This window comes from Hylobates moloch, unplaced genomic scaffold, assembly GCF_009828535.3.
Source record: "Hylobates moloch isolate HMO894 unplaced genomic scaffold, HMol_V3 SCAFFOLD_5, whole genome shotgun sequence".
NCBI classification, from domain to species: Eukaryota; Metazoa; Chordata; class Mammalia; order Primates; family Hylobatidae; genus Hylobates; species Hylobates moloch.
In genome coordinates this window covers 121,626,171-121,650,264 of record NW_026652280.1, presented here as the reverse complement: position 1 = coordinate 121,650,264, position 24,094 = coordinate 121,626,171, and the positions used below count along the sequence as shown (strand labels likewise).

Sequence of the window (24,094 nt, the reverse complement as noted above, 5' to 3'; positions counted from 1 at the left end):
TGAAAGTTATGTGGTGTCATTGATTTGGATGCCATTTAGATGGGCTTATTTAGTTTTTTAAAAAATATGTATTTAGCTATACACTTTTAGGATTTTTGTCATTTTCGTTATGTATGTTATAATTAAATAAGCTTTACAATGTGGAAAATAATTATATTTCTGGAATAAAATGACATTTCAGTCATTATCTGCTGGGAGAATATAGAGAAGGAGAGTAGATAGATAAATAGATAGATACATAGATAGATGATAGATAGATAGATAGATAGATAGATAGATAGATAGATAGATAGAAGAAAGAGAGAGAGATTCTGTTGCTACTAGCCAATAAATAACTTCCTTGTAATTAATAAGTTTTCCCTGGAATTTACATTCATCCTATTTTGGTCTGTGACCCAATATTTATAATAGCAAATATAGATTATATTCATAGAAAAGTGTCCTTTGTAAAGCTGTCATCAGTGAGGTCGACCTATGAACCACAGTTCTGAACTTAATAAGTTTCACAAGCTACTCATAATCTTGTCCTAAAATGCTAACATACGATTCAACAGAAATATTTAAATGTTCAATTGAAAGCAATATTTGCACAATAAAGTTGTAAAATTGAAATAATAGTGTATAAGTTTAAATAAATTACATACACAGTAAATATTACTCTAAATATTTTGTTTCTGAAATAGCTTCTTTATTGACTTTGAAATAATGTTTCTAAAGATTTCCTCTTATAAATAGGAACATAGAACACATGGAATGGATTAGTTGGTTGGCATTTCAGCTTTGTTCTTCCATTTAAAGGTCAACTTGAAGTATTTTAAATATTACTTGTCTGTGAAGCCCAGTTAAAGCAACAACAGTTATTCTTTAATCTTTTGAAGAAATCTACTGCATACCTATTGTAATCCTATACTCACTGCCAACTTTTTCAATAGTTATGAGAATTAAATAAAGTTGGCTTTTCTAGCAGTTCTGTTGAGAGTTGCTTAGTGTTACTGACCTTTTCTTCATAATTGCTTCGACTTTTCCCATCAATCTTCTAGAGAGGATGATTCCAGCTTTCTGTATCCATGTTACCAGGAATGTAATTATGGAAATTTATTCACATTCCCATACCCTCCATTAAGAAAATATTGAGGTGGTCTCTTCCAGCATGTAGATCCTCCCAATAAACTTGGGCAAGCACTTGAGTGATTTGCTCTTATAAAAAAAGGAATATCCTAGAATTCTTACCACGTTTACTCTAATTTAACCATTTCACATAATATTGTCCTGGATGAAAATTTTAATAATAGAAGTAAATATACTTTTTTGAAAAAGAAAAAAAGCAAAAAGTCAAGGAAAAAGCACTAAATGATGATGCACTGATTCCACCATTTCCCATTTTCTTATTTAATTAATCCATAATAGTGTCATAGTATTCTTTTTAAGGCACCCCGAGTGATTTAATATAAAGTCAAGACTAAGGACCCCCATACAAAGGCAGGGGATTTCAAACCATGTTTGTAGGCAGGGCTATGAGGTGAAATTAGAATGCCAAATTTAGAAGTTAAATTCTAGAATGGTGCCCAGATTATTTTACCACAACTTAAAACTGAGGCGCTCTATATTTTCGACATTGAGAAGTTATGCTTGCAGAAAATGTGAAGTTCCTAAAAATTGTTGAGATCTATCTAATTAAGTAATGGCTTCTGATTTTCTAGAACTGTGGCTAGAAAGGTAGTGTCACATTTAATTTAAAGGTTCACATATACATACACATGCACAAATAAATACATTCATAATAGTAGAGTAGATCAGCAAATAACTGTTTTGCTGTATTTCCTTTGAGTCACATAAATACTCATTGTAAATTGGTCCTTCCCTCCTCCCAATACATTTTTCAAAGCATCCATTTGGATCACTGAAATCTTTTTTCTTTCATGTATTAAATGCAGATGGTGAGAGATTTGAGTAAAACTGCTACGTGAAATCAGGCATCAAAGGTTATATAAGTATAAGCATAGGAATGCAAAAACAAACAAAAAATACTATTTTGGAGATATTTTTTGATGGGTCACACTCTGCTATTTGAGAAAGAAAGAAACACCATGTGTATTAGATTAGACCTGCTCTGCTGGACTTTTTGAAGATTAAATTGAACGGTGTAATATTTTCTTTCATACTCTAAAAAAATAGAAACTATGTACAAAATTTGGATAAAGAAACTCTGACAATAAAGAGCAAATGGAAAGAGAAATAATTACCCTATCTAAAATCAAAAGTTAAAATAAGATACCCATCAAGAGTGTTTTATACATGATGCAAAGTTGTTGTTCTCAATGTAGGCTGAAAATCACCTGAGGAGATATAGAACATATTTTCTGGAACCAATTCACTGAGTTTCTGACTTAAATGACCTGTGGTGTAGTCTGGCAATCTGTGGATTATTTCATTTGTTTTGCTTGTTTGCTTTTTTTTTTTTTTTTGATTCATTACAGCTGCCTAGGCAATTCTGACTTGCAGATAGTGACAGTGCTATGAAATACTAGAGGATTTTAGAATGCAATGACAGTCCTCCCAGGAAATGCACTGTAATGGCTAAATATATGGAGATATTTAAAAGCAAGAAAGGACTACTCAAGAAATAGGACACAACAGTGAACTCAAGAGGAAGGTGACTACAACTATTGGGAGAAGGTAACTGGGGGCATAAATAATACTTTCTATTAATGGGCTATGGAGGAGTGCTAAAGCTGAGTGTTGTTAGATCACCTCTTGGTAGTTGATGAGGTGGCTCCCTTTGGCATAGGGGATAAGATATAAGTACCATTTAATGTGTTTTATTTTATACACTTTTAGGGTTTCAGTAGGTCTAATTTCTGATTACTAAGATTTAATTTGTATTTTCAGTTTTAAATTTTATACACCTATACTTGCATAAACTTACACAAAAACTTACATGGTTTAACATTTTAACATACCTTCAACAATTTCTTGATGCAAAATTATTATTGGTATTTACAATCCACTTCTGACTCTCCAGGGCTCATTTTTTAGAATAGCTTGTTCTACTATAAAAATAACAATCCTTTGTTGACAATTTACTATGTGCTAAGATCCATGTCACATTCATGAAGTGCATTATCTTACTCCTAACAATCTCTAAGTTAAAAAGTGGAAAATTATTCTATTTTACATGTAAGAATCCAAGGCTTAGAAAATTAAATCTATTGCTTGAAGACTTAAAATTCTGAATTTTTACTGAATCTTATTGACCCTAATGCCACAGTTATTCAATTTAAATAATTTCCTTTTTACTTTGACTTATTTAATTGTAGTTGTTTTTAAGTCTTTATTTTTACTAAAATTAACTATTTTAGTGTTCTTTATTTGTATGCACTTTTAAACTATTAGTACATAGTCTCTTATTTGTTAATATTTAGCTTTTATTTTCAGATTTTAAGTTTATCTTTTATATAATCATGTCTTTATTTTTCATTCCATTAGTTACATTATTTTATATATTTTGTATTGAATATTAAAGTCATATGTAAGTATTAACTTTTATTGCAATATAAAATATGAACTTTCTATACATTATATTAATTTGATTATCTCACAATACTTCTAATTATTTGATTCAGTTTTTTCTGATAGTTCTCTATTACTGTTGATTGCCTCTCTTTTTATTATTCTTTTTAATTTTTCTTTAGAAATATCACATTACATAACTTCAAATGACACCGCAGAGTTATAGTAACCAAAACAGCATATCACTGGAATAAATACAGACACATAGACCAGTGGAACAGAATAGAGAACCCAGAAATAAATCCACACACCTACAAGGAATTCATTTTCAACAAAGGTGTCAAGAACATACACTGGGGAAAGGATTGTCTTTTCTTCAATAAATGGTGTTAGAAAAACTGCAAATCCATATGCAGAAAAATGAAATTAGACCCTTATCTCTTGCCATATATAAAAGTCAAATAAAAATGGGTTAAAGACTTAAATCTAAGACTCCAAACTATGAAACTACTATAAGAAAACATCGGGGAAAATCTCCAAGACATTGAACTGGGCAACAATTGCTTGAGCAATACCCCACAGCACAGGCATCCAAAACAAAAATGGGTAAATTACATCACATCAAGTTAAAAAACTTCTGCACAGCACAAGATACAATCAACAAAGTGAAGAGACCACTCAGAAAATAGGAGAAAATATTTGCAAACTACCCATATGATAAAGAATTAATAAACAGAATATATAAGGAGCTCAAATGACTCTATAGAAAATATTTAATAATGTGGGTTTTACATTTAAGTCTTTAATCCATCTTGAGTTTATTTTTGTATAAGGTGTAAGGAAGAGGTCCAGTTTCAGTCTTCTGATTAAAAAACAGGCAAAAGATTTGATTAGACATTTCTCAAAGGAAGACACACAAATCACAGACAGGCATATGGAAAGGTATTCAACGTCTCTGAACATAAGAGAAATGCAAATCAAAACTACAGGGTGATTACATACCACCCCAGTTAAAATGGCTTATATACAAAAGTCAGGCGAAAACAAACGCTGATGAGGATATAGAGAAAAAGGAAACCCTTATACACTGTTGATGGAAATATGAATCAGTACAACCCCTATGGAGAACACTTTGGAGATTTCTCCAAAAACTAAAAATTGAGTTATCCTAGGATCTAGCAATCCCACTACTGAGTATATACCCCAAAGAAAGGAAATCAGTATATCAAAGAGATATCTGCACTCTTATACTTGTTGCAGCACTGTTTACAATAGCTAAGATTTGAAACCAACCTAAGTGTCTATCAACAGATAAATGGATAAAGAAAATATAGTACATATACGTAATGGAGTACTATTCAGCCACAGAAAAGCATGAGATCCAGTCATCTGCAACAACATGGATGGAAGCAGAGATCATTATGTTGAGTGAAATAAGACAGCACAGAAAGACAAATACTGACTTTTCTCACTTATTTGTGGGATCTAAAAAATCAAAACAATTGAAACTCATGGATATAGAGCATAGAAGGATGGTTACCGCAGGCTGAGAAGGGTAGTAAGGGCCTGGGGAGGAGGTGTCGATAGTTAATAGGTACAGAAAAAAGAATACAAAGAATAAATAAGACCTACTATAGGCCGTAATAACTTCATTGTACATTTTAAAATTACTAAAGAGTGTAATTAGATTCTTTGTAATTCAAAAGATAAATGCTTGAGGTGATAGATATCTCATTCTCCATGATGTGCTTATTTCACATTACATGCCTGTATCAAAACATCTTATGTTCCCTATAAATATATATACCCACTATGTAACCACAAAAATAAAATATTAAAATTAAAGTAAAAAATAAAAAATATCAGTGAAGAAAACAAAACAAAAATCCTCTTCTTGGTAAATAAATTTATAAATTATATAGTATGATAGAAAGCTACATATTTTATAGAAAATCAAAGTATAAAAATAATTTTAAATAGGCTAGTAAGTAGTCTATTGAAAAGAAAACATTTGGATAAGAATTATATTAGTGATACTGGGGATCTATGTTTTAGACAGAGGAAATACTGGAGTCAGGTATTCTAGGAGCAGACATTCTATGAGAACTGCGAAATATAATGTCGAAGAGATAATGGAAAATTAGATACATGGCCTGCCTAATAGGCCTGTGTAAGAATATCGGATTTTACACTAAATAAATTGGATGTTGGTAAGAAAATTGTAATATTTGGCTTAGAATTTGTAAATGATTTGTGTAGCTGCTATGCTTAGAAGAGACTAACTGAAGCAAGAGCAGAAGCAGAGAGATAATGTATGGAGTTAGAGTATTTCCTAATAAAAGTTAATGGGTGACTTGGCTCAGAATGGTACCCCTAGAGGTGTTAAGTGGTTAGAATCTGGCTATATTTAAGCCATGATCAAAATAATTTCTGGATGAATTGAATCAGGTGTGTGAAAAAACAAAAGAGTTAAGTATATCATAAAATCTTTCACACATTTTCATCCTCCTTTCCAGACTGCACTTCAGGTTTTCCTCTTAAAAATTTCTTCCCATCAAGTCCTAGAATTCTTTCTGAGTGCCTTGAGTTAATTATGGCTTTGACATACATTTTTAAATGGTTTCTATTGTTAACAAAATATCTCAAATTTTGCATAACCAAAGCTAGTTTATTTTTCTAATTTATTACAGTGTACACTTCAAGATTACCTTCAACCATCCTTCTTTCTTCAAGTCAATCAGGAAATATAGTCTTTAACTATTCCATGGTATGCTTCTCGCCAAACCCACCAAATTCTTAATTAAGACTTGGTAATATCCTAAAATGTCTAGTTTTTATAGAAAGAACAGCACATCTTTAAAATAATATAACTCTAAATATTACAAATTGTATAATAACTATAAACTCGAGACTTTTAGAAATTCAAACTTCAAGCACAAGATAAATATCAAGAAAACTAAATGAATATACATCATAATAAATCGTTCAAAACCTATAATCAGGTGATAGTAAAAACATCCAAAGAAAAAAATATAGAGAAACAAAGATAGGGATGATGACAAAATTTTTACTAAAAGCATGCAAGTAAAAAGAGAATAGAACAACTTCTTTAAAGTATGAAAATAACTTCTTTAAAGTATTGGAAGAAAAAACTTTATGTGAACATAGAGTTTTATACTGAGAAAATATCTTTCAAAAATTAAGGCAGCATAAGGACTTTCAGACATTCAAAAGTTGAAATAATCTGTGATGAGCATACCCAGCTTTAAGATGTTAAAGGAATTCCTTTAAGAAAATGCAGAATGATTCAAGATGGGAATATGGATATACTCCAAGGACAGAATAAGAAATGATAGCTTCCTTGGTAAATATATTATATCCAGATAAAATGAATATATTATCTTGCTATTTAAATATTTTTCAAATATAATCAACTATTTAAACAATAATAATAACAATGTATTGTGTAGAGTGCATATCAATATTACCACAAAAGTCTAATGGAGAGAAATGAAACCTTTTTACTTATAGTATTAAACTACAGGCTAAGTGTTATAATATTACCTAAAGGTAGATAATAATAAGATAAGAAATCTATACTATAAATAGAAAAGCAACCACTAAAATAAAACAAAAGGTTATAGTTGCTAAACCAGCAAAGAAGATAAAATAGCATACAATTTATTGAATTAATCACTAAAACACAAAAATTAAGGGAAAAAAGAAGTGAAGAAAAAAAGTAAGATAAATGTAAAATAAATGGCAAGATGATAGATTTCTACCTAATCAAATCAATGATCACATTAAATGTAAATTGTCTAAATACACAAATTAAAAGGCAGAGAATTTACCATTGGAAATGCATATGTAAAAATTAAAATTAAACAAACTGAGACATGTTTCACACGACATAAAAAATTAACCCAAACTGGAACACATACCTTAATAAGAGCTAAAGTTATAAACTTTTGAAAGAACATAGTAGAAACCTTTGTGACCTTGGATTAGACTAGGAAATTAACACATTACGAAAATGAACCTCATTAAAATAAGAAAAAAAAGTTTAAACTGTTTTAGTAAAATGTCAATCAAGTATCTAATAATATACATAAGTGGAAGTAGAGTATATAAAAAACAGTCACTCAATAAAAAGAAAATAATTCAATTAAAAAATCAAATTGTTCAATGATAAAAACATGTATTTTACCAAAGATGATATTCAGATGCCAAGTAAGCACCTGAAAAAAAGGCTCAACATTATTAGTCATTAGGTAAATGCATATTAAAACTGCAATGTGATATTACTGTACAACTACTTGAATGGCTAAAAATCAAAAGATAGTTTATATTAATTTTTGGAACAGAGGAACTCAAACGCTGCTGTTGCTTGTGTGAAATCTAATTATGCTGAATGATACAATCCAAAGAAAGGTACATACCCTACGATCTCATTTGTATAAAATTCCAGGAAATGCAAACTGTTGCATAGCCAAAGAAAGATCTGTGGTTTCCTGGACATTTCATGACAGGGATAGTTGTGGCAGAGAAGGAATAATTACAATAATTACATAGGACATGAGGAAACACATGTAGTAACACACACACATTGAGTATCTGTATTTTGGTAATAGTTTCATGGTGTATATTTATGCCATAATGTCAAATTGTACAATTTAAGCATATGCAGTTTACTAAATGTCAATTATACCACAATAATGCTGACTAAAATAGTTTTAAGAAATACATGTGATTCAAAAAATTTTACTTATTTATCTATGTAAACATCTTATTCCACTTCCCATTTCAATGAGGCAAAATGATGTATGTTTTAAAATACATACGTTTGAGGGGATTTTTTCTGATTTTCATTGAGGACATGTTTCTAATTGAATTTTTATATTCCATGGCATAAAATTTCATAAGTATTTATGTTTGCTGTACATTTTAATTATATATCTAGCATTTTTTTCTTTTTAAATGTAGGCAATGCTAAAACTTGCATATTGATTTAGATATTCTCAAGAAGGTGACATTTGTTACCATCAGCTGTTAAAATATTAATTATTTTATGATATTGCATTGTTTTTGTTAATTCTGAATAAACCAGTATGTCCTAATATATACAGATGTGGTGATGTTAACAAAATATTGAAACATGAAGAATAAAAATATGGAAGGGTTAAGAATCCTAAATGTCTTTATGATAAATTTCCATCAATTATAAGGTCCTCAGCACAGCCACTAATACTCCTTTTCATTTTAAAACCCCGTCCTATAATTTTTTGGTAGATTTTAAAATGTAATCATGCAATCTAAAGCAACATGTGCTGGCATCTACCTAAGGAACTCATTTACAGAACCCTGCCATTTGAATGGCAGGGAGCTACATTCCCTGAAGTGTCTCTAAGCATTTCAGGCTCAATGAGTCAAGACTAAATAAAACTCAGCTTCTGTGAAAACAAACACCTGCCAGATAAAACTACTAGTGGTGGTTAACCATTAGCAATCCTGCCCCATATCCATAACACTTCCAGATTGTTACATTTAAGTCTGAGCTGATGCAAGCTGAGTGGGGTACTACACCTCAAAAAGTAGGACATCCCTTGATTATTTCATGTCATTGTGTAAGAAGACAGGATAAGAGAATCCAATCAGAATACCTATAGGGGGAAGGATAGGAAGTTACAGTAATAGGAAATCATATTTTGATAAATCTACAATTCTCAACAATATGCAGGGGAACTCATGCTGTCATTTTACCTCACTAATAAATTGTAGATTATTATTCAAAGTCAGAAGTTACTTTCACTAAACCTTGATTGAACCAGGCCACATTATTATCCTTTTTTTTGGAACACATTAGTTTGAAATGTAAAGTGGGAATTCACGACACATAAAAGCTTCATTATTTAGCCAAGATAGAGTGCTGGATAGGGAATGAGAGGATTTCCTACTAAATGATTTTATATCTAAGGAAAAAGAAAGATCTGCTACTTTTATTTTCCTGAGTAGAAATCAGTGATAGGCAGTCTTTTTGAATGAAGGGGAAATACTCCTCTATAAGACGAAGGGAAAGAGGAGACACAGTAACGGAAGAGAAATGGTAGAAGTTGTGGCCATGTGGAAGAGGAAGGATTGCAGTCACCACTTTTCCCCTAATTTTCTTATGTATGTCCTCAAATAATGTGAAACAGGATAGTAACAATTTCTCTGGACAATGAAGGCACAGAAGTTACATGAGAGTGGGTCTGTCTGCTTGCCGGAGAATATCTTAACATGAGACAAAACAACAGAGCCATCGAAGGAATGACAGCATGATTCCACCTGATAGTCTTAAAAAGAAGGTGTAGCTGAGTCTCCCAGGGGTATCCTCAACCCAGAGGGGTTTCTGCCAAACTTAATCTATATCAGATTATGTGCAGTTTTTTTAAGGAAACGTTTGGAGGTCTTTCACAAAACAGAATGCAACAAGATAAGCCAATGATGGCAATCAGCAGAGAGAAAATAGGGACCAAAACACACTGACCATTACCTTATGTTGTAATGTCACAGGATCCTTAGAGTGTTGATTTGCCTGAGAGAAACCTCTGTGGCTGGCAGCACCTTCTGCTCGAGTCCAGGTGCAGAGTGGCAAAGGGTGTGTGGGCGAGTGAGTGAGGTGGTCAGCCACTGTCACAGCCAGGCATGCTGGCTGCTGAGTTGGGGCAGGCAGTTCCAGGCACCGTGACAGGTTCCAGCTCCATGCGAGGCTACAGCTACACCAGGTATATTGCACATGGGCTGCGGGCACCTGCACCTGGACAAGGGGAAGGGGTGACACCAAAAGCTTGGAGATGCCAGGAACTGCAGAACCCCGAAGAGGATGTCACAGGCCTGGCTTGGGGAACCCCTAGATCTGAGCTCCCCAAAGAGCAACAGCTCTTCTCTCCTTGTCACCCACAATGTGGCAAGTGTGTATGGTGGGGTGTGTTTCAGCCCTGTTAGTGTTATAGCTCTTTTAGTCCTGCTGTTCACTGGGTCTTGAGCTCTTCTCCCATGTCCAGGAAGAATGAGGTAAGCAGACAACTGGAGGGCAAGCAAGGTGAAGAGGAGCTTCATTGAGAGGCAGAACAGTTCTCAGGAGACCCAAAGTGGGTAGCTCCTATTCAAAGGTTCTCAAGAGAACCAAGGTGTGTAGCTACTATCTGCAGGCAGGTTATCCCCACATCTGTGCAGCCCTCAGCAGAAAGAAGACCTGGAGTTCATAGCTCCTATTCTCAGACAGGTTATCCCATTATCTATGCAGCCCTCAGCAAAGAGGAGATCTGAAGTGGGAAGCTCCTATCCACAGGCAGGTCGTACAATTGTCTACCTAAGTCTAGTGGAGATTGGGGCTATTATGGGCTTCAGAGGGGAAAAAGTACATGCTGATTGGTCCATGGGCGGCCATGGTGGGACCAGACAAAACACGGTAAGTTCTCACTCTGGTCCCTAGAACTGGTAGCCTCGTCCCCAGGATTCAGGTCATCCCTGGCTTGAAGGTGGAGCTTCACCTGGACCCGCCCCTTTCCACCCAGGAGCCTATCTGCATCTTGCCACCATCAAACTGCCGTCCACAATGCCCACAGCTCCCTGGCTATTGGTGCCAAGGGGCACCTGCAGGCCCACGTGGAGCTGCCCTCAGTGCCCCCACGGCCCTCCCATGCTCTTCGACAACTAATCAATGTCTGGGGAGGGCCAGTGAGGCAGGGGGATGGTGTGTTAGCACTTTCCCAAGTGCACACACAGCCGGCTGGGTTGTGACAGCACCTGGGCTTAGTCTCAACTTTGTTCCGAAATCGGAGGGGTGTTGAGAGCTGGGAGAGGCCAGGTAGTGGAATCAGGCACTTCTGATCCTACAGGGAGAGGTCAGCTTCACAGGTCCCCGTGAGGCAGAATTGCCCAGGTCTGCAGCCGCCAATAGACAGCTGCAGTTGTGCCCAAGAGGGTGGCAATCCTGCCCCTCAAACTCAGAAGCAGGTGGGGCTCCCGCCTGTTTCCAGGACCGGGCTCCAGCCCCAGCCACGCCTCACCCACTGCATCTGGCCTCATGGCAGTGGCCTGTCCAGACGGGCCCCCTCTGCCATCAGTAATGTCTCAATTTTGCTCAGACATGGATGTCAATCCAAGGTAAAGGAGGGAGAGGGAAGAACCTTCAAGAAGCAAGACAATCCTCATGTGAAGATTAAATTTACATTGACTAAGTTGTGAACTAGATATAGATTTTTTTAACACCCTAAATTTTAACAAACAAAAATAACAAAAAGTCACAAATTTTAAATGAAAATATCAGCAGTGGGATGGGACAAATTGCTTTAAATAGATTGGGGGCGAAGAACAAACTCACTATTTTATTTCTTTTATTCTAGGGAAAACATGGTTTTCTGAAATATTGCACCCTAAATTTTCCTCTTATTGGTCCATTGTGTGCATCTTAAGAAAAGTTGCTTTCGTTCAGGCCTCCAAAACCTCATGTCATCCACAGGTTTGCACCATTTAACCTCAGAGTTTACAATTTGTTTTACGGGTAATGAAGAATATAAATAAAATATGTGTGTTTTGTTTATTAGCCTTTTAAAAAGGCTCATGATTTGTTATTCATTATTTTTTATTTTTTTTTGAGATGGAGTCTGGCTCTGTCACCCAGGCTGGAGTGCAGTGGCGCGATCTCGGCTCACTGCAAGCTCCTCTTCCCGGGTTCACACCATTTTCCTGCCTCAGCCTCCCGAGTAGCTGGGACTACAGGCGCCCACCACCAAGCCCAGCTAATTTTTTGTATTTTTAGTAGAGACGGGGTTTCACCGTGTTAGCCAGGATGGTCTCAATCTCCTGACCTCGTGATCGCCCGCCTCGGCCTCCCAAAGTGCTGGGATTACAGGAGTGAGCCACTGCACCCGGCCTATTATTCATTACTTTATGTCATTAAGAAACCTGTTGAAAATAAAAGTATAAATTAAAAATCTTTATTTATCTCAATTTCGTGTTGAATATACTTTAAACTGTCTGTGTACAGAACACCCATTAAATGCATCTACTTGTTTTGGAATTCTGTGAATATTTGAGACACCAAAAATAAGGTTTGTATCAATACACAAAATGTTTATCTTAAGTAAAGTCTAGTTCCAGATATAGTTAACCCAGTTAGAAAAAAACAGTCTATAGAGGTGCATGATTTCAATTATATTTATTCTGCTTGTTCATTTATTTAATTTATAAAATTTGACTTATTTAACTTAATTTTTAAACAGTTTTAATTTTAATTTGCAATTATAAAATGTTGCAAAATCAGGACAAAGAATTCTCACATGCCATATGCTCAGCTCCCCCGTATGTTAACATCTTACATAGCAAGAATACAATTTTCAAAACTGGGAAGTTAGAAGTGATGTGAAGCTGTAAAGTGATTAATCCACACATGGTATGCTCATTTTGTCATTTTCTCTTTCTACTGTCTTTTTTTCTGTGTCTGAATTCATTTAATTGTTATATCTTCTTAGCTTCATTTATTCTGGAATATTCCGCAGTCCTTTTAGTCTTTCATGATGTTGATACTGGCCAGTTATTTTGTACAATGTCCCTCTGTTTTTATTTAATTATTCCTTATGATAAAATTCAGGTTATACATTTTTGTGCCTTTTATTTTTAGATATTTTATGATGTGTTATTTCATTATTTCATATTTAACTACCTTGAAGCTCACTTACAAGAGTAATAATTTATTGCATTTTGCCATTTCATTTAAATTTGCTTGAGTGAAAAAACAGTATAAAGGAAAAGTTCTTTTATTCAAATTGTGAACAATTGTTTCACTTTTTTCCTTGTGTTATATTCATTGTGTACATGTGCTGGTTTGTTACATAGGTATATTGTGTGATGCTGAGGTTTGGGATGTGATTGATCCAATTCCTGTGCTCAAGCAATCCTCCCACCTCAGCCTCCTGAGTTGCTACGACTACAGGTGTGCACCACAACATCCACGAAATGATTTTATTTTGCATATTTTTGGAGATGGGGCCTCCCTTTGTTGTCCAGGCTGGTTTCAAACTCCTGGAATCAAGCAATTTTCCTGCCTAAGCATCCTAATTAACTGAGTTGATAGGTGTGAGCCACTGCACTCAGTTAAGAATAAACTTCTTAATAACTGGGATTTTAAGGGAATTCTATTTGTTCATTATTAAGTTTTCCACTCTGTGGAATATAATAGCGTATTTCTATTTTACTATATTTTCCTTGTTTCTGAATTGCATGTTACTTCTTGCTTTTGTAGGTTTGAGACAGAACCTCAATGTTACAATAAAAAACACACAGGAATGTTCAGCTAATGTGATCTTTCCATTGATCTATTCATTATATTAATCGATAATTTATAAAATAAATCTATGCATTGTAATTGATTTAGTAAAGAATTTTAAATCCATTTTAGACTACTAAAATGTGTTTTCAGAAAAGAAAAATAGTTCAGTTTTTCAAAATATGTTTTTGTTTGTTTGGTCCAAGGAAAGAGGGACATCAGGAAGGATGGGAAAAGAAGAAGCCACAAAGCCCTATTTCCTTCCTATAAAATCTTGGTAGGAAAAAAAGGGTCCACTACCACTTGTAGCTAGGAGCAGGAAACCAGACTGAATTGGGAGCCAGTGACAACCAGAAGCATGGACCACACTGCAGTCATTTTCAAGGAAGATAGAGTAGCAATGAGGCAGTATCATGTCCTTAGAGAGGCAGTGGCAGCACTGACAAGCAAACTTGACAATTGTCATCCAAAGCCAATGCCTGTGGTTACAGCATTGCAATCTCTATGGCCAAAAGTGTTGTGGCCCCACTGGAGAGTCCTGGAATATGTTTGCTGTGACTGTTATGTTTTGCCACCTCTTACTCCTGTTTTATCATCCATGCCCATTTCTGCAGGTTTCTTTGCATTTCTGCATTGGTAAATGCTTTTTTTAATGCTTAAGTAAGTCAGATTTCTCATGTGCTCAACCATAAATGCTGGTTAATACCCCTAGTAAGTGACATGACTAGAAATTTGATGTTTCTCTTCTCAGTTGGTTTTAAATATGTTTTATACACTGCTTAATTTTCATGGTGCTGTATATTGTCTTGATATCCATCTATACAGTTGTGAGTTTTTAGTATTAGCAGATTACATTTAACATATTATCAATGTATAGTATATCTGCACACACACACATTCCAAAACAAAAGTTTTAAACATATACATTAAAACTTACCATGTAATTAAGTTTTATAATTTAAAGCAGGAGTCCCCATTCCCTGGGCTGCAGATCAGTATTGGTTGGTAACCTGTTAAGAACCGGGCTACACAGCAGGAGGTGAGTGGTAGGTGAGCTCTGCCTCCTGTCAGATCAGAGGTAGCATTAAATCCTCATAGGAGCCCAAACTCTATTGTCAGCTGTGCATGTGAGAGATTGGATGGCCTGTTCCTTATGAGAATCTAATGCCTGATGATTTGAGGTGGAACAGTTTCATTCTGAAACACCTCCCTCCCCTATCCCATGAAAAATTATCTTTCATGAAACCGGTCCCTGGTGCCCAAAATGTTGGGTACTGGTGATTTAAAATACTTTGGGAGATTACACACTAATCTCAAAAAGCCAGTCAATTGCTAGAATATTTGTATATATCAACTTAGAATAAAGTAGAAATCAGACTCTATCATTCTGCTATTCTGCCAACCTCTTTCCCTTGTTTTTTAAATGGGTATTCCTTGCATTGGTCACTTTTTATATTTATCAAACCAAGTCTCAGGACATTTATATTTATAAAACTAAATCTTTTTTTTTTTTTTTTTTTTGAGACAGAGTCTCGCTCTGTCGCCCAGGCTGGAGTGCAGTGGTGCAATCTCGGCTCACTGCAAGCTCCGCCTCCCGGGTTCATGCCATTCTCCTGCCTCAGCCTCTCCGAGTAGCTGGGACTACAGGCGCCCGCCACCATGCCCGGCTAATTTTTGGTATTTTTAGTAGAGACGGGGTTTCACCGTGGTCTCGATCTCCTGACCTCGTGATCCGCCCGCCTCGGCCTCCCAAAGTGCTGGGATTACAAGCGTGAGCCACGGTGCCGGGCCCAAAATTAAATCATTTTTAAAGATGACCACTGGCTGTCATTGTTTATATACAAAATGCTATATGAAGACCTTTGGTGACCATGCATTTCTGCATCCTGGCCCTTGGCAAGTTTTCTTTTCCAAATGGGACTTTTACTTGGCCTGGCAGTTATCACTATCTTACTCTTGAAATGGTCCCTCCTTGAAGGTTGCTTTTTGGAACCCAGCCCTTATGCTCTCAGGACTCTCCAGCAACGAGAAGAAGAGGCCACTGACAGAGAATCCAGCCTCTCTGGTCAACAGCAGTAGCTTAACCCTCAGTCAAGCCTAAGGTTGGATACAATTGCCCTAAAGTCCCATCTAAGTCCACATGGAACAGAACAGTCCAGTAAACCCACATGAGGCTGACAAACAGTAAGTCATCACTCTAAATCATCAAGAAATGGGATGGTTGTTACACAACTGAAACAAGTCCTAAGCAAATGCTTGTTGTTTAGAAATCAATAGGAAAAAGATAACCATATAAATTGTGTTTTTATTTGCAGCTTTCCTCTTTACTTTCACGGTTACCCCCAGGTATCATAGCATCTTTTTCAATATATTTTTTCCTATTTACATATATTTTCTCCAGTGACACTTTAATTTTTTCTAAAAGGATCTACTATACTACACTTTTTAAACTAATGTCAATTACCAAAGACTTTCCTTGCCTCTTTCTTCTCTTAAGATTTTAAAATTTGAAACTTTATATTTTTTAAAGCAGCACAAATTAACAAGCCAATGACTTGAGAAAATACATTATGTATATTTTAATTTTTATAATATAATCATTATATTACATGATGACAAAGTAAATCAATTTTTCTCACCCTTGTCTTCGTATTCCTCTTCTTTCTATCTAATCACAAAGACAATCAAATATCAATTCAGTGTTTAAGACAGAGGAGAAAATTTATGTAAGAGGTTATAACTGACAAAATGAAACTACACAATCTTTTAAACATATCATAAAGTTTTAAATATTAGATTCATTAATATGAAAATTGATTCTGGCTTTTTATTATATTGACCTTTTAGGCTTAATAAGACCAACCACCACCCCAAAATTAAAATAAAACCTGGCTCTACTTCCAGTATAAGTACCAATACCTGAAGCTCGTGGCATTACTAAGTAATTGTACTTACGGCTATATGATCTATTATGCTTCTCATTGTGTGAAACTCTGACTACTTAAAGCTATATTTTATTTTTCTTCCATTGTGACGATCAGATCTAGAGATGATCCAGAGAACGGCTTTAGTTAACAAGAAGGACTCTTATTTTTTCCACCCATGACCAGGCAATTTTTTTTACTTGTTCTTTCTGTACGCTGTGTAACCTCACATCAAAGCATGCTTCCAACTCTGCTAAGTGACACTTTATTGTATCTAAATCTGAATAGGACTTACTCTCTGCCCTTATTTGTAACCCTTACCTGACCTTTTCCATGTTAGCTTGCAGTTGCATTATCACCACCATGCTGACAGCTCCAATTTGTTTTTTTAGCTGTCATTTTCCCAACATTCCATTAGTTCTTCAGATTGTCTTGTGCTTCCAATGAATCATTACAACATATTTATTGATTAGACTTCTCTCCAGTTACAAGGTGTTTGAACATGAGTTATCAAAATAAAACAATACATATTTTATATTTATTTTGATACAAAAAAATCTATTCTCCAAATTAAGTAATACTTTCACATGAATTTACTATTACCTATTCAGCCAAATATTCCAGCAAGTCAACTTATAGGTTACAGAAACTTTTGAAAGAAGTTCATTAAGTAGTTTAAAGGTATTTGCTAACTGAAGTTTTCTATTTTTATTGCCTAAGAATAGGGTCTGTCTGTACAATTATAAATAAATCATGCATCTTTAAGCTTATTGAATTTTTAAAAACTTTTCATAATTAAAAGTTATATGATCGATTATATGTTTATTTTTTCATTATTTATGCTACATAATATCTGTGGACAAATCACAAAATTATATTGAACCCAACAGAACTTATGTAAGATAGGAAGGGGATATATTGCCAGGAAATTTTGGAACTCCAGAAATTGTCTTTGAGTGTTGAAACAGGAGTCCTAAAGCCACCCACATACCACCACATGTTGGTTTCTTTTAATTTCTCTGCATCATGTTTAGTACCTTGTAAATAATATTTTGTATGAACAATGCACCAAGTGAAATAGATGAATTGAGCTGCAAGAGAGACTGATAAAACCAAGAGGCAAGGATTCTCAAAGGAGAGTATCTCAGAGAAGAGTGGTGGAAAAAGGTAGAAATCTGGAGATCTTCATAAAATCTCCTTCAGGTACTCAACTGACTATTGATTCTTACATGAATGTACAGACACTATCTAACATTTGGAAAAAAGATTTTTTATAGTAAAAAAGAGAGATTTTAAAGTAAGATTTTGTATAATTTAAACTTTCAATCATTGACATTTATGACATAGATTTTAATATATTTGCAGAAAAAGTCACTCTTGAACATCTCTTTCATTTTTGCTATCAATTTGCCTGAATGTTTTGACTGCAGATACCATAATATTTCAACATTATATCTGGAAATATTTTTGACACTCACTCCTTTCTAAATCTAGCTATCATTATAATTATTTGAATAGTAGGAATCATAATCACCATAATTTATTGAGTTACAAAATTAAAGAATGACTGATTATAACAGGCTTAAATTTTACCGCAGTTTACATCACATGTACCAGTAGAATATATATATATTCTATACATTATATATATATATACATTATGTATAGAATATATATATACACACACATTACATATAATGCTTATATATGAATAATACATACATGTATGAATAGATGACTAGAAGTGATAAGAATATATATCCTTGTCTGATCTTAGGTTAATAACATTCACTTTTTCATCACATAGATGGCCTCTATCTTACTTAGGACATTCTCTTGCACTCCTACCTTATAGAGAATTTTGAACAGGCATAGGTGTTGGATTTAGTCAAATCATTTGTCCAAGTATATTGAGATGATATACCAGATTTATCCTTAAGTATTTCGTATTTTGAGATATTTTGATACATTTTTAAATTCACTAATTCTTACTCAATATTTAATCAGTTGTTTATTTTATCTAGTGGAGTACTCTCATCACACATTGAAGTTTTCATCTTTATAAGATTAATTTGGAAGATATATACATATGTGTGTGTTTATATGTATGTGTATACATAGATCCCAATTATAATTTATATGATTACACTTATATAATTATAAATAGTATTATATTTATAACTAAAATCAAAATGGTTATTATAAATATTCCATGTGTTTAAAAAGTTATGAAATATTTATAATAGCTATTTTGATTTCCTTATCTGATTTTAAGATATCTATTTCAGTTCTGGTTTGATTTTGATTTATTTCTTCATGACACGTTGGTGTTTTCAACTTTTTGCATGCCTAATAAATTTTGACTGGATGTTAGATACTATGGGTTTTACTTTGTTTGGTGTTGGACAATTTTATATTCCTTAAACGTGAAGTTTTGTTCAGAGATGCAATTAATTCACATGGAAATAGTTGGATCCTTTGTGCATTGACTTTAAGATATTTTTTTCTTCACGTCTGGAGCAGAGTTTAGACTAGTCCTAATTATCTGCCACTACTAAGGTAAGAGTCTTTGTGTTCTTCACCCCATGCCCCATGAATCTTGATACTTTCCATTCTGACTAGTGGAAACGTACACTATTTCTGACCTGTATGAACACAAAGCATTTTTAGTTCTAATCCTTTTGACTATTTATTTCCATGTGTTAGATAGTGTCTGTACATTCATGCAAGAATCAATAGTCAGTTGAGTACCTGAAGGAGATCTTATGCAGATCTCCAGATTTCTATCTTTGTCTACCACTCTTCTCTGAGATACTCTCCCTTGAGAATCCTTGCTTCTTGGTTTTATCAGTCTGTCTGCAGCTCAATTCAGGTGATCTGCCAGGCTCAGCCTTGACTCTCTCTCCTTGTATCCAAGTCAAGAAACTCTTCCACCAGTAGACACTGCTGTCTGTTACCTGACATATAGTATCTTGTAACTCATTTTTTTCTATAGATTTTGTACAATTTCAGTTGTTTCACATAGTAAGATAAATCCAGTACAAGTCCATCTTGTCCAGAAGTGGAATTCTCTGCATTTATATAAAATAAAAGATGAGTATGATATACTATCTAAGAATATCAACTGGCACATTTTCTTTCTGAAAACATTTCTTTAAAAATATCTGTTTCTGGATAAAATTAGTTAATAACATTGGACTTCTTTCTTACTTCCTTATTTAACAAATTGCATCTGTTCATAGTAGACTTCTGTCATGTTTCGGAGTGAGGGTGTCAGAGGCTGAGCTACAGCTTCATGAAGATGAGAGCCAAACTACTCCAAAAGGGGAAAGGAAATATGAATTGGCATTAAAGAAAGCAGAATAAAACAACCTTATAAAATATTTAAAAGGCTTTTGGGTTTATAAAGTTTGGAGTAGAGATGAGAATCTCTGTAAAAATGAGACACATAAAAGACAGTAGCTTTTGGAGAAGTAAAGAAAATTAAAATAGCATTTAATATTCATGCTAAAAACAAGTACAGGATTCCATATAAGTACTGAGCTACTAAACGGTAGAATGTTTAATTTTCACAGGTTTATTCCATATTGTAATAGTATAAAAAGTATTCCATTCATCTTTTCCTAGAAAAATAGGGATTTGAAAAAAAATTTGTTATAGTTAAGCAAGACTTTGGAAGTCATGATAGATATTTTGATAATTTTTTAAACTTTTATTTCGGGTTTGTGGATATATGTGAAAATTTGTTCCATAGGTAAACTCATGTCACGGGTGTTTGTGGTACAGATTACTTCATTGCCCAGGAATACCTGGGCTATTTCATCATCCGAAATTAAGACCAGTACTCAATAGTTATCTTTTCTGTTCCTCTCCCTCCTACAACCCTCAAGCAGACCTCAGTGTCTGATGTATCCTCCTTTGTGTTCATAAGTTCTCATCATTTAGCTTCCACTTATAAGTGAGAACATGCAACATTTGATCTTCTGTTCCTGCGTAGTTTGCCCACTAATGGCCTCCAGCTCCATCTGTGTTCCCACAAAAGACATAATATCATACCTTTTATGGCTGCATAATATTCCATGGTGTATATATACCACATTTTCTTTATCGACTCTGTCACTGATGGGCACTTTGGTTGATTCCATGTCTTTGCTATTGTGAATAGTGCTTCAGTAAACATTTGCATGCATGTATCTTTATGGTGGAATGATTTATACTCCTCTGGGTATATACCCAGTAATGGGATTGCTCTTTCATTTTTTAAAATATCTAAACAATAGTGCTTTATTGATAAAAGGTTAGTTTAAATGGATACAAAATTGCTGTGTAAAATAAGTGTTTTCAAAATACATTTCTATAGGTAGAGACTATCTCTTAGTAAAAGAGCAGTTATCTATTATCAAAAGTATCTATTTAGATTTGGGTAGTAAAACCAAAGGGGATCATAAGTGTAGCAGTGTGGGTCCTCCCTCCCTGCATAGCTGTTACCAGGAGGCAGCACACCTGAAGTACTTTCACTCATGTATGTGGGGCTTAGTCACTAGCAAACTTGTTTCTCTTTTTTACAGATTTTCCAGCAAAGTTATTAAATGTCAAACTCAAATAATGGACTCTGCATGGAAGTACTCTGAAGTCATGGAACACTTTTTCTTAGTTACCTTCACACAATAAGCCATAACATATAGCTTTTGGCTATTCACAATTAAGCAACAATGAAGGGCAAATTAGGCAAGAACACCAGATTATTTTCTGTAGCACACCTTCATAACTATTATTATTTAACTGCCTCATTTTATGTATTTCTAGCCCCCACAAAAGCCAAAAAACCCTGTCTCATCCTCAGATTAAGCATTTTCTCCATCTCCCTACAAAACCATTGTCTCCTTTCATCTGTCACTTTCTGGGGTTGAATTTCCCAACTTCCGCAGAAATGTTAAAAAAGGCAACCGCTGGAGTGTACCACAGGGAGACACAAGAAGAAAAGTGACACTAAGGCTACAGTGCACAGAAAACAGACCAAGTATGCCTTCGACTGTGCACACCTGCCCACTAGCCTATGCTACAGATTTGAAATATCTTTCACTTTGACATGACACACAGTTTATATTACACAAAATGAATGAAATGACAATGGCTAAAAATAAATGAGACAGCCTGCACACAAAAAAAATGATTACTGCTACTTTCCTCCCATCAGAAAATCACTCAAAAAGAGAGTATTTAAAGGAAACCCAAATCAGGAGAACCCGGTAGGCATCAGAGGTTCAGGGCACCAAGGCCTTAGGGTGGGAACACTTTTCAAAGCAAGCTGGGCTTCAGGGGCACGCCCACCAACAGACCTCAATTTCCACAGGGGAGGTAGATCTTCTATACCTACAGTTACAGAAAATACACTAAAGTGCAGTATAAAATATAAAAAGATTGGATTCTGAATAGACCAACTGTTAATTTTCCTTAAAAATTTTTTAATTTGGTTGAGTAAAAATAGTTTACTGAATCTCATTTTGTAGGTAAGAGTCTTATTTGCAATGCGAAAACTGGAGCTCATGACTATTGTGCCTGTCATTGCAAAAGCTGATACTCTCACCCTGAAGGAACGGGAGCGGCTGGAGAAAAGGATTCTGGATGAAATTGAAGAATGTAACATCAAAATCTATCACTTACCTGATGCAGAATCAGATAAAGTTGCAGATTTTAAAGAGCAGACTAGACTTCTCAAGGCTAGCATCTCATTCTCTGTGGTTGGATCCAATCAGTTGATTGAAGCCAAAGGAAAGAAAGTCAGAGGCCACCTCTAAGCCTGGGGTGTTGTGGAGGTGGAGAACCCAGAGCACAATGACTTTCTGAAGCTGAGAACCATGCTCATCACCCACATGCAGGATCTCCAGGAGGTGACCCAGGACCTTCATTATGAAAACTGCCATTCTAAGAGACTCAAGAGAGGCGGCAGGAAATTGGAGAATGAGGAAATGAATAAAGACCAGATCTTGCTGGAAAAAGAAGCTGAGCTCCACCCTATGCAAGAGATGATCGCAAGGATGCAGGCACAGATGCAGATGCAGATGCAGGGCGGGGATGGTGATGGCGGGGCTCTTGGGCACCACGTGTAAGGTGATGTGCACATATCAAAAAGTCAGAGAAAACACTTTTCCTGGATAAAAAAGAAAACATTCCAGATGCATGATCCAGCTGTGTGTTTTCAATCCTTGGGAGGGTGCCATCCACATTTTAACAGTACCTGTGCCTGAGAATTTAATTTTTAAAAGACTTTTGATGTGTTTTCTGTATGAAGTTCTTTTAACATATGTATTTCATTGCTCTATTATGCTCTGTATTTTGTGAGGTGAATGTTTTCCTTTTCTTTCTCCCTAACCACTAATGTTAGAATTGATTTCCAAGAATCGGCATGTATACTTAATACTGAATTTCTTTGATTTAACTGACTTCACAACTGACTAACCATTGATGAGCACTCCTGATTTATATCTAGAACATTCAGGTTTAGCCATAATGTTCCTGAGTGGTAGAGGCGTGTGCCTAGTGATGTAGAAAGATGCACTGACGTGGTGCAAGGCCATCTGCTTACCACATCACACCACTTGGAAGACTCTTTGCTTCCTTGCTTTTATGTTTGTACACAACACCTAAAGCCAGTTTTGCTGCTATAATTCTATACCGTTGATTCATCTGTGATTGTGTCTGTTAACCAAATAAAACATAATAGAATTTCCTAATGAGATATATCTTTATACTTAAACAGCTTTTTCAGAGGTGAGTTTTAAATAAGTCTCTTAATTCTGATGCTAGGTTGTTTTTAAAACCACTGTGCAAAGAACTCACTGCAAGCCACTTTTTGTAGTGTTCTCCACTAATACTGGTTATCCTGTGCTACAGAGAAAATCAAAGTAGTCATGAGTTCCAGTTTTCTTATTGTAAATCAGAGATTGCTCTTTCAAATGGTAGTTCTGCTCTTAGCTCTTCGAGGAATTTCCATACTGCTTTCTACAGTGGTTGAACTAATTTACACTTCCATCAACAGTGTATTAATGTTCCTTTTCTCAACAACCTGACCAGCATCTGTTGTTTTTTGAGTTTTTAATAATAACCAAGAGCCAAATCAGGAATGAACTCCCATTCACAATTGCCATAAATATAATGAAATACCTAGGTATACAGTTAACCAGGGAGGTGAAAGATCTCTACATTGAGAATTACAGAACTCTGCTTAAAGAAATCAGAGAAGACACAAACAAACATAAAAACATCCCATGCTCATGGATAGGAAGAATCAATATCTTTAAATGGCAATAGTGCCCCCAAACAATTCACAAATTCAATGCTATTCCCGTCA

At 34.9% G+C, this 24,094-nt stretch overlaps 1 protein-coding gene across 1 annotated transcript; it reads left to right on the top strand.

Annotated features, from left to right (window-relative positions):
- Positions 1 to 10,194: 10,194 nt before the first annotated feature.
- On the top strand, positions 10,195 to 23,274 carry LOC116469692 (septin-2). The gene is given in 3 exon segments (XM_032155214.3): positions 10,195 to 10,464; positions 10,796 to 10,960; positions 22,254 to 23,274. Coding segments are annotated over 3 exon segments (1,035 nt in total). The 3' UTR covers positions 22,854 to 23,274.
- Positions 23,275 to 24,094: the final 820 nt, after the last annotated feature.